This window comes from Sceloporus occidentalis, unplaced genomic scaffold, assembly GCF_023333645.1.
Source record: "Sceloporus occidentalis isolate IW3139 unplaced genomic scaffold, rSceOcc1.0.p SCAF_17, whole genome shotgun sequence".
NCBI classification, from domain to species: domain Eukaryota; kingdom Metazoa; phylum Chordata; class Lepidosauria; order Squamata; family Phrynosomatidae; genus Sceloporus; species Sceloporus occidentalis.
This window is the reverse complement of record NW_028316997.1, coordinates 13,244,096-13,259,492: the sequence shown is the minus strand read 5'-3', so window position 1 is coordinate 13,259,492 and position 15,397 is coordinate 13,244,096. Positions and strand designations below refer to the sequence as shown.

The window sequence follows — 15,397 nt, the reverse complement described above, 5'->3', positions numbered from 1 at the left end:
AGATCACATGCTCAGTCTTGCATGTGATCTGATGTCTGATGTTGTAAACTCTGCCCGTATGTGGGTGTGCAAATGTTTTACCTGGAGTCATATGTCCACATGTGACACATCCCAAACATCTGACACTCGCATTGTTTCTAAATTTACTTCGACCCTCTGAGTAGCTCTCTACCTGGTCAGTCCGTACCAGGAGATCCCTTAGATTCTTTTGTCTCTTGTAACTCATTAACGGGACCTGATGGAATGCCTGAGGCAAAGAAGCGTCACAGGTGAGCATATTCCAGTTCTTCCTAATGCTTTTAGTTAGATGTTGAGATGCAGCATTGTACGTGGTTGTACATACCATTTGTGTATTCAAGGATTTATCAACTTTCGTATGCGGCTGTGTGGCTTTTTCCTTAGCTGCCGTCAAGATCTTAGTAGTATATCCTCTTGCCATAAACGTATTGTACATCAACTGTAACTGTTCCTGTTTCTTATCTTCATCCGTATTATTCCTGATCACCCTAATAAATTGTGAATACGGTAAGGATCTTTTCAAATGATTAGGGTGTGCACTTTCGGCATGTAGTAGAGTATTTCTATCCGTTGGCTTACTGTACATGGTATACTTTAGTTTATTATTTTCAATGTAAATCGACAAATCAAGATAATTGATAGTTGATGAACTTATCTGGGCAACAACTTTAATAGGGGTTGGTAGAGAATTTATCTCCACAACAAACATCTCCACTTCCTCAACGGTACCCCTCCATAGTACCAACACATCATCGATATATTGAAAATACCTCAAGATTTTATTTGCATGTGTTTTTAGCCATGTATGTCTTTCTACTTCATACATGTACGCGTTAGCACATATTCTGGCTCACACCTTTTTATATGGACTGTACAAGCTTCTGTGGCTTTGACATCCACACTGTGTGTGCAATCAAGTGGCATGACATCATAAGATGTGCTTTTTTTCAATTAATAGTGGGGTTGGCCTTGGAGCTGGTATAAAGTGTGAATGTTTTCTAGCAATCTCAAGTGATTGTGATTTAATATCTTCTTGAATCATCCTTCTGTTATTGCAAGATACATACAATGTTATTGATGGTTGCCACTGATTTTTTTTTATTAACTGTATTGTATTAATGAAGACTATTCTCTTCTCATATTTTTAATTCTTTTATATAAGAATTCAAGTACATAAAAATATATTCACTTATAGTTACAGTGCTACTGGCTATTATTTTATATATCCATTTAAAGTAATTTGTTTAAATTAATAATGCTCCCCATGTTCTATATACTGCCAACAAAATTGTAAGGCATCCATATAAACCTAGTACCATCCAAGATACGAAAAACCTCTTCAGCTACTGAAGAGAGAGAGAGAGAGAGAGAAAGAAAGAGAGAGAGAGAGAGAAAACTCCGCTCAGGTCACCTTTGTATGGTTAACATGTATATTTATGGGTGTAAGAAGTAGACATAATGTGTCCGTTTCCCTTCCGTAAGTAATTTAATTCCGTTTGCTGGCATGATGACATACCAGTGACTTTCCTTTTCCCTTTTCTGGTAATGATTATTTTAGATCTTAGTGTCTATTGAATGGGATTTGTATAACTTTTGCCAAAGCCTCATCATCTACTGTGTGAATACAGCCTACTAGTGGTCTCTCACAAAAAAACAAAATAATCACAGGAAGAATATACATATCAAAAGGTTTCTGTTTATTTTTAAATCCAATTACTTTGTCATTATCATGTTGTGTGTCATATTAAACCAATTTAAGCAAACAGCAGCTTCACAACTTTGTTTTCTTAACCTTCATTTACACCAACAACAAGCATATTGTAGAAACTTGTGTGGATTTATGCTAATCTGGGAAAACAAGGTGACAAAGGATGAAATAAATATGCATGAAGAAGGAAAGATTTATTTTCTCTGGAAAGCTTTTTTTGGCAGTTTAATATAAAGGGCTTCAATATAACATCTAAGAGAGAAATTACAGTTGTTTACTTACAAAAGTGCTGTCATTTGCATACAGTAAACTTCCTAAGCATTGTTCAGCTGAGTATAGTTTCTATAAGTGTTATTTAAGTAGGCCAACGATATTTTTCCTGTGCTGTTAGGAATTCTAGTAGAAATAATTGACTACTTAGTTACTTTAAGGCCGGTGCTGCTTTGAAGAATGCATTTTTTTGAGGTGTTCCTAATTAATGAACATGTAGATAGACATTGTCACTCTGCAAATGGCTGGAAGTACGGGGTAATCATGAAACGACTCCCGTGTACGAGCAAGTTTTACCTCAAACACCTGAGAGCTATGGTTACCAACATTGAGGCGTCCTTCATAACCTCAAATCAGTTTTGCATGCCACATGAGCCAAAAGACTTCTCAGAGCTCACATTTTTGAGTCTGTGGTTAAAAAGACTCTTCTTTTGCTTTAGGGTTTCTCTTAGCCTTTCAACCTGCTTGTCATTAACCTCACGTGTTGATTATGGTGTACTTTATTAAATTAATGATTAAAAAGAGCTGCTGCAAAGCGTAAACATGACATTGCTGATATGTCTCATGTTTTATTCCCCTTTGTTTCTTTAGTCTGAACCTGAAGGATTCTCCCACTTCCATTTATATGTCTGTGCTGCTTTTCTGGTGAGATGGAGAAAAGAGATTTTGGAAGAAAAAGATTTCCATGTAAGTAGATGTGTTCTTGTGTGTCTGTGGGAAGCGAATTTGTGCATATTGCAAACGGTGGCTTCAAACATCATCGCATTTCGCGTTGTAGCCTCCTAGAGGGAAATATTTACAAATGATTGATGAAAAGTGGGTGATGAAGTAAAATGCTTGCTTTTCTGAAATGTGATAGTAACTGCAGATTTATACATGCTGTTGATAATGATTAGTGAATTATCCCAGCTGTCTCCAGGGGATCCATTTATGGATTCTACTGTTGTCTAGATGGAGTTCTCTTGATATCCTTCCACAAAAGTAAATAGTATGTTTATCTGAAATGTAAATTCTTACAGCTTTTTGATATAAGACTTAAAAGTAAATATTTTTATTTTACACAGTAATGTAGTGTGTTTCATATAATTTTGTCTCAATACACTTTATCTGCAGATCTGTAGGTCACCATTGTCAGTCATGTGATATTTTGAGTGAATTTCCTTTGCTCAAACACCGTAGTGAGCCCTGGCAGTTCTGTTTATGTAATGCAGCTTGTTCCTCCATTAGTCTCGGAGGATCCTCTATTACTTACAGCAAGGTAATATGATTATTGCTAAGATAACTGAAATATAAAAGATAGAAATATAAGAATCATTCGACCCATTTAGCCTGCTCGTAGATGTTGATGTAGCGACTTAGACCTTAATCACCCTTTGGTCTCATCTTAGATTCAGGATAGTCCTATGCTTGTGCTAAATTCCTTCACAGTATAAGAACATCTATACATGACAATTATTGCAACTTCTTGAAAACATACGTGAAAACGATAACTGTTTTACAACAGAAAAACAAACCAAAAACATTATTTTAATATGATACCAGTAATAAGCCACAATTGTAGGGTTGTATAGGTGGGATATTGAGACATGCAAGTCGTTAGATTTTTAGCTGTATGCTGAAAAGTTTTGGGGGCAGTGTATATGTTTGGTTAAGTGTGCGTTTCTACATTATGGATTATAATCTCCCTGGTTTATATTAGGGAAAAGTATGCTAATCTATAGAAATAATACAGTTGATTGCTTTTTCCTGTCCTCATTCATATCTGCTTGCATAGGTGTCAGTGTATTAGTGGTATGATTCCCCATAGACTTATTAAATATTCTTACCTGTAAACAAGAAAACATTAAACCAGGAAATCCCATACTCAATAAAATATTTTTGTGGCCTCTTTTAACAAAATCAAATAGCATTTGTTGTTTCTAGCGACATCTATGTCTGTTTCTCATGTTCCTATAACCTAGTGATTTTTGTAAATGATTTAATGAGTTAAGGCCTTGTGATAGTTTCCAAAAAAACATTATGTTTAAGTAACATTGGAACCACATTGTCTACCAAGAACTTGTATGTGCACATACCAGGCTTTTGAAACACGGCATATTACTTGCTGACTGTATATCTCGTATATTTTAGGGTATGTATACAGAATATATGTTTTTCTTCCATTGATTGTTTTGGTCTACGTTTCTCACCGCTTTAGATTGTAAGCTGCATCCAATACCAGTCATAGACTCCATATTAGATCATCGAGACCTCAGATTGAGATAGTACATTATTGTGTCTTATGTCTGTGAAATGTGACACAGGGAACATTGTAGCAAAGCAGAACCTTTAACGTGCCTGGAAAAGTGAATAAAGGTACTTTAACATTGTATGCATGAGGATAAGTGTTGTAGGTGCCTTCGTTGTTCTAGCCGTTCTTCGTCTCAGATCTCTTCTACAGCAATCTATTCTGCTTTGTCATGATAACTTCAAAAGCACCTGTGTCCAGAAGGGGTTAATGTCAGGGATCCAGAGACACCCTCAGTCATTTCCCATTCTTCCCAACTTTTCCTCTTTAGGATAGACGACCCCCCCCCCTTGCCCCTTGGGATTTATTTTCCTCTGCTCCTCTTTTTTCCCGCTACCTCTATTTTTCCGCTACCTCTATTTTTCTGCTCTCAACAGCAAGAGAGCATTAACATTTAAACTGAAATTTGATTATAAGCTAAATAAAGCAGCTATAATGCATTGATTTTACTGTTCTTACTATTCACGCTCAGCAGAAACATTTTCCTCCTGAAAATATTCTTTTGAAATGTACTTTTAAGCCTCCTTTCCCAGAACTATAAATAAACTGTACATACTGTTTGATCCAGACATTTTTGTCAGCCTGTTGTCCCTGTTTCCAAATCTGCTGTGAAACTGTGTTACCAGTCACAATGCAAACATTCTTTTGTAGCAGTAAAATTATATATTTATTTCCCGTAGTACGGAATTTTGAAAGGTAACAGTAGTTTTTTTAGGTTCAAGAATAAGAGAGAACATCCAGCTGTTGCCTGCTATTATATATCTTTTGTTTTATCAGTTTCTTTGCTGCTGCTGCTTACTTTCCATATTGTTTATATAGATAATAAAAATGTATACAAAATAAAAATGTATCTCCGAAGTTGTTGTACTTTAGCTCATCGCTTAACAATATAGCCACTGTAGTAACTTATATTTTTTTTACTTAGATTATTCAACATCTGCTGTAGCAAACTGTCTGAACTCATTTCTAAACCCCCAATGCATTTACAACACAGGAGTAAAACTTTACATTTCGGCAGTTACTCTGAAAACTGCTTTTGCATATTGTTTCTGTAGCTTCTCTCATTATTGTTTCTACTAGAACTTACATAGATCTATATTGCGGGTAGGGATGGGATCTTTTATATGAAGGCATTTGTCAATTTTCTCTTGTTACTGTCAGAAGGTAGGGGAACGGAGCACAGCGCAGTGAGACGCTAAACACAGGTGATTCCAGAGTGGTGCAAACAGGTATTTATTCCACAAAAGACAGGCATATACCGGAAGCGATGTCTTAATACAAGCCGTGGTCAGGGATTGCAGAAATACACAAGAGTCCATTTAAACGTAGCCAAGGTCAAGGGTAGTAGATAAGCACAGAGTCCAATAAACAAGCCGAGGTCAAAAATAGCCAGGAAACTTACGTAGTCCAGTAAACAAGCCGAGGTCGAATAGCCAGGAAATCCACAAACAAGATAAGGGTAAGGAAGGGCAAGATTCAGGTAATCAGCATACAGGAATGGGGCACCGCTTAGTTAACAAGCCAGCACTGACTGAACAGTGCTGGGGGTTTATATAGCCCTGCCAGATCCCGACTCCTCCCCTCTAATTATCCACCCTTAGTGAGGAGCTGTCAATCCTCCCTATTCCCCGCCCTCTGCTTACCTCCTGCACTAGCTCAATGGAACTGGGAAGTTGGACAGGCCCCCCCGCCATGAACATCGTGTTCGCGGCCATCTTCCGCGAGGTGCCTTTCAATCGAGGCCGGGGATGCGGCCCACTCCGCAACCGCGTGGTTCTCGTACGGCGTCTTAGGTGTCCGGACATGGATGCAGTTCGTGGTGGGACCCTGCACGGCCGCCGAGGTAGGTTGGATGTCTGACAGTTACCATGCTGCTCTTGCCTTTGGAAAGTACGTTTCAACCAGAGCGTGATGCTTTACACTTATCACATCCCATAAATTTGTTAAATTTACAAAAGCATAGTTTAAACTTGATGGTTAGGTTTCTGCTATTCCTTTTTCTTTTGAGGATATTTAAGATACATACCTGATTATATCCTCTGGCAACGTAGCTATTGAGGATACTCTTTCACGGCATGGGATAGCATTATTGAACAGTCTCTTGACCAATGAATGACCTTGGGCTTCATCACTTTCACAAAATACAAGCAATTAATTAGTCTACCCTGGCTCTTTTTTATCGTATATCTTCACATTTCAGAGTATCCCTATAGATTATATGTAATCAAAAGAAAAACATTTTGAAAAAAATTAAAGCATTTTCGTTAACTGAAATTGTTTTTACCATCCTAGCTGTTTTTTAAAAACATGCCAGAAACTCTATTCTAGATTAAAGATTTTTATGTCAGCTTGACATCACTGGCATCCATAACATATAATAGACAATCCCCAAAGGGATCTCTATTCATATTGCTCTGAATGCAAAAATAAAAAATATATATATAAAAAAAAAAACTCCACTGCCCCCAAACTACTTCAGCTAGCAGTATTAAAAATATAGGAAAATATGAATGGGATAGGTGTGGCCACCTAGAACATAAAAAAAACTTATGTGGAATGTTCCTGTAATCACGACATGTTGCTAAACCATAAGTAGGAAGGTTCTTAAGCAGAGACACCTGTTTTATAGAAGAAATCCTAAGCAAAATTGAGATATATATACACAGTAGATATAAAAAGTCCACACACCCCTGTTAAAATGCCAGGTTCTTGTGGTTTTAAAGAATGAGACAAAGATAAATCATGCCAGAACTTTTTCCACCTTTAATGTGACCTGTTAAATTGAACAGTTCAATTGCAAAGCAAACTGAAATCTTTGAGAAGAAAAAAAAACCTCACAATAACCTGGTTGCCTAAGTGTGCACACCCTTAAACTAATACTTTGTGGAAGCACATTTTGGTTGTATTACAGCAATCAGTCTTTTTGGGTAGGAGTCTATTAGCATGGCACATCTTGACTTCAAAGCGCTCCAAATCTGTCAAATTGGGAGGACATCTCCTGTGCACAGCCCTCTTCAGACCACCCCACAGATGTTCAATTGTATTCAGGTCTGGGCTCTGGCTGGGCTAATCCAAAACGTTAATCTTCTTCTGGTGAAGCCATGCTTTTGTGGATTTGGATGTGTGTTTTGGGTCGTCGATGTGCTGAAAGGTGAACTTCATCTTCAGCTTCTTAATGGACGCCTGAAGGTTTTGTGACAAAATTGCCTGGTATTTGGAACTGTTTATAATTCCCTTCACCCTGACTAAGGCCCTGGTTCTCTAGCCCCAAAGCATGATACTGCCACCACATGCTTCATATTATCTAAGGAAATTTAGAAGTAGCTGATGTCTGTAGAATTAGTGCAAAGAAAAGAAACAAAGCAAAGCTAAATTGCATTATTCTGTAAAATAGAGTAGTCTGTTACCTTTCTATAAAACCTTCTCTGGTAATCAATCTCCTTCTCCTCCAGACTACATTATGACAAGTCCTACCGTGGGGTGAACATATTATAAAAAATACAATTATATCTTGGGTTGGATATATGTATGGTTGGTGGTCATTGTTATAGAACATGCACTTTTAAGCTTGAAGTAATTGCAGAAAACCCCTTTCTATTAGTGTAGTGCCAATAGCATCACCTGGCCTTTTAAAGTACTGTTCCGCATAAGGGCCTCTTAAAATATTCCCTGATAAGTTATGGATCATATATTGTTAAACAAAGGAAAAACATTTGCCATTTTTTTTCTTTACTAGTTTTTTGTACCCTTTGTAACAATGGCTGTTTTAACATTTTTGCCATGCTTGTGTTTAATTGTAATTTTCTTCTCTCTCATTTAGTGTACCCAGACAAGTTATTGTTTTTTTCCTATAACAAAAAATAATAAAATATGGTGAAAAAAAATGAAAAAAGCATATTTTCTCACTTTTATTTAATAATCTTTAACTGTCCTACAAAAGCTAATGAAAAAACCTAATGCGAAATAGATTCTGCTACTTGCCCTGCGTTTAGAAATACCCAATGTTTTTATGGTTTTTTTTTTCTTTTTCTACTGTTTTGGAAGTTATAGGGCAATAAGTACAAGTAGTGTTTTGCTATTTTAAAGCCTTTTGTTTCACATCTGGTAATCTTATCTCCATGTCCTATTTGGGACATTTTAGAAGCTGGCCAATTCAGTTTACACCCATAAAATGTCTAGTGTTTGGAAAATAGACACCCCAGGGTATTATACATGCTGGTATTTTAACACTTTCAATGTTCTTCTATCAGCCTTTGTCAAACTTTGTGGTAATAATTTATTTTGTTTTTTCCCCCCCACACAAATTGTACTTTAGGTATACATTTACAGCTCCCACACAGCATACACACTTAGCAGCAGATATTAGATAGATGGGATGTTTGTGATTGGTATGAATGATTGTCATCTCTCTATCTCTGTAACTGTGATTTTGTTTTTGCTATAATATTAATCTGGGCAGATTCTAATTTAAAATCTCTCTACTAATAATCTTGGGTTGGTTGTTTTATTGTAATATCAGATAGAAAATCTTAGTAGACCTAGACATATATTATCTGGAAAGGGGAATAAGGTTATATGGAGGAGGTAACAAGGGTATTACATTTATCATGTGTAAAGTGGATATAGAGGCAAAGGTGATAATTGTTAACCTTACTTGCATGTGCTTACCCAGAATCCCTTGTGGTTGTGCACATCTGAGGGAAAAACAAGCCTTCTGGCTTGTCTGGTGTCTCTAGATTAGTGTTTAATAATACTTCTACTACCCCTGAAATTTAAGTGGAAGGGTTTCCATCACCTTTACCCACCATAACTTATGTAATGACATTTATCATTAATACACAACGCAGAACGGATTATTCTCCACACATATGAATTGGTGGGATTGGTTTGAGAGAGGAGAACTATATGCAACAGGTTTTTGAGGCATTTCAGGGACACCTTTTAAATCAGGTGTCCATCTTGATGTTTTATATGGTGGACTTTTAAGAAAGTTATCTTAGATCGCTTTCCAAGCTTATTTAATGCCAGGCACGTCATCGGTCGTTAACTGACCGTTTTTCTGTGATGTGCCTGGCACATCATTGGTCGTTAAAGGGTTGATATTCCCTGCCTTTTAAAAACTGTTTGAAAGTTTACTAATTTGCCTAGCTCTGCAGATCCACATTTACACAGTGATGACCAGTGACTGTGATTAAGTGAGGTGTGCTGCATGATAGGCGTGATGAGAGTTATAAAATGAGATTAAGGGTAATTCCCCTTCTGTGATGTCAGTAGGTTTAGCAATGGTGATAGACAGGATTCAATGGCTTTGGTGAAATGTTTTCAAAATTAATTGAAAATGCAGTGAAATGGTATGATTAAAAAAAAAAAAAAAAAAAAAAAAGGAATAAGGATATTTAAGATGCATTCCATAGTAGTACATAATATAAAAATCTGGGAATGGTGGAGAACATCACTTTTAATGAAATGCAGTGGAGGTTTTGTACTAGAAGCACATGCAAACCTATTTATAATTCAACTCTCAGATAAGCACTGTAGGTAGCTACTTTAATTTTTATAATTCAGCTATAAAATAAGTAATGCATCAGGAACTGTTAATAAAAAGACTGCAATAATGTTGTCTCCTTTGGGAATGATATTTTATAAATCTGCTATTTTTTAAGTATGAATGCTAATGCATGCCCATATTTTAGGGCAATTATTCTTGTTAGACCTTTACAGCCATGGGTTCAGAAAAACAAAAAATCTTGCCATGGCTAAAATCTTTGCCTTCAGAAAAGAATGTTATGCTGCTTATTTGGACCATAGAGTGCATGGGTACAATACAAATGTAATTGGTACAATATAGAACTGTCAGTATTTTTTTTTCTGTTGAAATCATAATTTACACAAGCTGCCAATCAACTGTCATAAGCAGAAAGAAACCATGTATGAAACGAATGTGCCATTGTATTACAAAGTGTTGCATTGAGTTGTATATATTTCTATGGTTTTATTTAGTAAAATCTGGTGTAATTGGTCAAAATAGTGTTTGAGAAGACCTAGAACACACTAGGTGAGCCTCTGGCAGGATACATTTTGTGATACTTAAACATGCACTAAAACTGTTTTATGTAACAGACTAATTTTAATTCTGTTAACTGCTTAGTAGCACCTTCACGTACATTGCCTAGGACAATAGTGAATAACATATATATATATATATATGATGTAAAAATATTGCGTCACTACAATCTGATTGTAGTCTATCACAAAAGAGACATATAAACAAGACATGGAAGTGGCGATCAATCTGCACAAAGCCTTTTGTGTGTATTATAACTCTCCCTTCATTCAGCAAGTAAATGGCACTCATTCAATGTGACTTGAAATCCATACACAAAATGAATAACATTTTAAAATATTATAACTGGTCATTGTGGCATGATTTCTTAAAGGTGCACTTTAGCCGTCATATGCACTTTAATGATTATGATAGCAGTGTGGTCCCATTACATTTTCTCATTCTACGTTTTGGAAATGCTCCATCATTGGCTCCAGAAAACCAGGTGGCAGAGATCTGTTCAGTCTCCAGTGTGCATGTGTGGAGGGTGCTGCCATGGGTTTCAGTGGGAGCACATTCCTGGCACTGATTGACTGTTCCAAACAGTAGCAAGAATAGTCAGACCATGAGAGGGGAAGGGCAGCTTCTTCATCAGGAAGGTGCCTTATTTTTTAGTTTTTGATCTGGAAGAATGCATGTTAAAGTACTCACTAAGTACTTTAAAAATATTTTTTCTTTATAGAAGTTCCTGTTATTTAAACAAAATACAACTTATGTTATTGGCCAGTTAGCGTTCTATGCAAACCCTTTTTCCCTTAATAGACATAGCTATAATTTCTGATGCACAGAATCACTTGATACAAATACAAAAAATGTTAAAGCATATTTAACACTCTAGTAAAAAGCAAGAAAAACACCCTAACCATGAATCTGGATGAGACTAAGGTAAAAAAAAAAAAAGGTAATTACCACCAATAATATAACAGCAGTAATATCTTTCCATTACTGCAGCCTCTAACAGAAACTTGGTAGCTGGCACGTATTTCTGCCTTGAACATTTTCCTTGTCTGGTAAATTTAATGCATATTCCCAAAGGTGTTGGGTTGACAATACTATATTGCTCAATTTGCTTACTGAGCAGGTGTCTGCTTTCCCTTACATTAGCTGCCAATATGCCCCAACACTTTATCATGGTTATTACTTTGTTGAAATACCTGATGTTTCAGATTCCCATTTTCCTTGGCCTTCCTGTCTAGGCTAGGGCCAGTATGCCACTATTAATAGTTGTTTTTGTTTGATGGGCTTGTCTGTGGAATTGTTAAGCTGACAGTGATGTTCCCATGATTTGTGTCACATCATTTATACAATATTCACCTTCCTAAAGCACTACAGAAAATGTTTTTTAGAAGACAATTTAATTTGTGGATTTTTGCTTGCACCTTTAACCCTTTCAGTTGCATAATAATTATTTACTTGTATGTAGAATGAGGCCGATCTCTGCTTGTCATCTTGTTTTATTTGGGCGTAGCTTCATGCAATTATGTGATTGGACAGAGGAAACACAGATCTCATTTGCAGCCAATACACCCCAGGCTTGCATCCTCAAGTTGATCAAGTGGTCTCTTTAACAAATCTTGCGTTATATGCCCATGTATAGTTAATACAAAACATAAGGTTATTTACATAATGTAACAACTAATTTATTTTAAAATTAATCTATATATATACAGTACTGTGCAAACGTTTTAGGCAGGTGTGAAAAAATGCTTTTAAAAAAATAGACAAGTTAATAGTTTATTTTCTCATTTATCAAAAAGTATGTGAACCAAAGAAAAATCTTAATTCAAATCAATATTTGATGTGACCCCCATTTGCCTTCAAAACGGCATCAGTTCTTCTAACTACACTTGCATACATTTTTTTAATTAACTCAGCAGGTACAAGCACCTTGGAGAACTACCCACAGTTCTTCTGTAGATTTAAACAAAGAAAAGCAATCCCAGCACTCCAAACAGCTTCCAATCTTTAGGATACTTTATTTAAGAGAAAGCAAAAAAAAAAAAGTTTCGGCCAAATGGGGCTTTTGTCAAGCCCTGTTTGGCGGAAACGTTGCTTTTTTCAGCTTGACAAAGGCCCTGTTTGGCAGAAACATTGCTTTTTTTTGCTTTCTATTAAATAAAGGTCGGGAACGCGGCCTGCCACGAGGCAGTGCCGCTCCGTTACCGGGAGGTCCGCGGGCAGGAGTAGACCTCCTGCCAGACGGTTCCCGCGACGAGGGATCCGGGACTCTACGTGGCGCACCGTCCTGGGACCTTGCGACCACGTCGTACGGAGGCCGGCCGACGGGGACCGCGGTCCGAGGCGACGGACCTCGCAATAAGGTACGTGGTCCCCGTCGGGTCTGATAGAGTGCTTCAAGAGGGTTTATGCTGTCCCTCTTTTTCCTTTTTCTTGGGAGTTGAGTGCAGAACCATTTTTTCTTCTGTAGATTTAGGCAGCCTCAGTTGCTTCTAATCCTAGAAAGACTCAATGATGTTGAGATTGGGGGGATTTTGGGGGTCATAACATCACTTCCAGGACTCTTTTTTTTTTTTTTTTTTACTCGGAATAGTTCTTTATAACTATGGCTGTTTGAACTCCCTGATGATATCGCATGATAGGTGAGTATCTGCATGTATTTTTAGCATTGAGGAGACCATTAATTGTGACCAAATCCCCAACTCCATTTGAAGAAATGCAGCCCCAAACTTGCAAGGAACCTCCACCATGCTTCACTGTTGCCTGCAAACACTAATTCGTGTACCGCTCTCTAGCCCTTCGGTGAACAGACTGCCTTCTGCTACAACCAAATATTTGACTCATCTTTTTAAAAGCATTCTTACTTTACAACATTTTTTCACACCTGTCATATTTTCAAACTTTTGCACAATACCCAGTACTACTGAATATGATGGCGCTATATAAAACAATCAAAAATAATATAATTTATGCATTCTGTGACAAGAGGATTGTGGGTGCATGCCCATCCAGCCGCCATGCTTGCAGTTTTTATTAATGTGCTGGCATAGAAATAATGGGGGTGGAGTATTTAAGATTATGTGCAATTATCCACCCATAAATTTCCTAGCCAATTCGCTAGCACAATGTATAGGTGAAAATGTCATCGCCTAAACCATTCTCTTTGGTGCAGAGTGGAACAAACAGGGCTTCTATACAGGGACGTTATTAACTATGTAGGTTTTGCTTATATGATACTGACTTATGTTCTGCTGAAGTAATATATTCATCAATGTATCTTTTTGCCAAAAGGCAGGAAAATGTGAAATGGTTCTCCGCAAATGCTTACAATTTGAACTATTTGATTTATTTGGGAGTTTGGATATCAGGCTCATAATTCACAGGGTGTGATGTGGCGCAGTGAGAGATTTCACTTATCTCTCCGGGACAGATCAGAGAGCTTCCCATTTGCTAATGAACATTGTCAATGCATGTACTGAGGATGGCAGTGGGGTAGTGTTAAATGGGGCTAATGGCCACTAAAAATGGCCACTTAATGGACAGACTGACAGACCTTAAACATAATTAGTGAAACTCTTTCCCAACTGCTATTTCACTCGCTGATAACCTTTCCCTTTATATATGCACAGACTGTTTAAAAACTCATTCCGTATTCAAGACTAACTGCTTTTGCACAGCCTTTATTGCTAGGAGAATATAGGGAAATGGGTGTTCTAGAAACCAGCCCATAAATCCATTTCAGTAGTCTATTTAAATTCTAAAAGACCTTAAGTATGTCTGTAATAATTATAATAATGAAGTTATCCTGGCAGCTACAGGTAGGTGTCAAGGCAGATAAACTTCCATAAGTTTATCCACTAAATCACTAAGGAAATGCAATTACATGTATGCTCGTATTTAAATGACTCAGCTAAGTTCTCTCCATTGCATATACTTCAATTTGGCACAGCCACTTAGAGAAGGCCCAGTACAAATGTAGTGTAAAATTAAATTATCTATCAACCTTGAGGAACTAGGTTTGTAGCCCTGTGCTAAATTCATTTGCTAGGCATTTTAAGAGAAATTATGTGGCAGTTTTACGTAAGAGACAAGTTGCATGTAAAATCCAAAGCTTACATTTGTCTTACAATTTGTAAAATGTAATTGAGATGAAATGTGGAGATACTGCTAATTATGTAATTAGAGCAATTTTGTTTTTAGTTATAACTGTAAAAAAAACCACTCCTTTACAAAAGTGCACAAACCTAACACAATATGCTTCGTGCATGTCTAGCCGACAAAAACTTTTCAGGTTAGATCGGCTTTACACATGAATAGGGTAGACACAATATGCTTGCTATTTTACGGGAAGTGTTATGTTTTCAACTTTCAACATTGGGGAACAGGGGATAATGCACTGTCAATGAAGAGCACGATCTCACTCATTGAGAGTGAGTAGACTCACTCCTGAGGACGTTTGTGGCAGTGCTGCATACCAACAGGCCGGAAGCAACCACTTCCAGTAAATTAAGCAAGTGCCATATCTAAGTGCAATGCAGTCCATTTATAGCTAATTCTATGCATAGTTTACACCATATGTCTTATATTTGACTATCTTATAATATAAACTTTAAATTCTATTAAATGTCTGCTAGACATTTTGTGGTGTTATCTAAATTATGATTGATGTGATATTTTACAAATAGATCAAAAGCCAATGGAGCAGAAATCAGGTGGCAGACAACGTTTACCGGAGAAATATCATAGATAACAAAACGTTTCAAATTACAGACAAGAATGTCCTTGAATGTCTCTAAGGACAAATAAACAGCAAACACAGTAGAATAGTGTGACTTTAAAGGTTGCATTAAAGGGGAAAAAACCACGGCAGTCCCACTTTTATGCTTTTCAATAGAAAAGTCAACTATAGTTCATAAACATGGATATGAAATTGAAAATAAAGAAACAGAAGTCTGCAGACAAGAACAAGATTGGTCTTGCAGTTGAGATGGCTAGCAAATTCAAGTGACCCAATTTGGACTGTCTTATTGATTTAGTTATGCATTATACAGGG

The 15,397-nt window shown here is 36.9% G+C and overlaps 1 protein-coding gene across 1 annotated transcript in view; it reads left to right on the top strand.

Annotated features, from left to right (window-relative positions):
* Positions 1 to 15,397, top strand: part of LOC149302862 (TBC1 domain family member 22A-like) — a 246,137-nt gene that overhangs the window by 187,259 nt on the left and 43,481 nt on the right. The window contains exon 11 of the mRNA XM_089482103.1: positions 2,588 to 2,683. Coding sequence (XP_089338229.1) covers positions 2,588 to 2,683 — 96 coding nt within the window. The remainder of the gene's footprint in view (positions 1 to 2,587; positions 2,684 to 15,397) is intronic.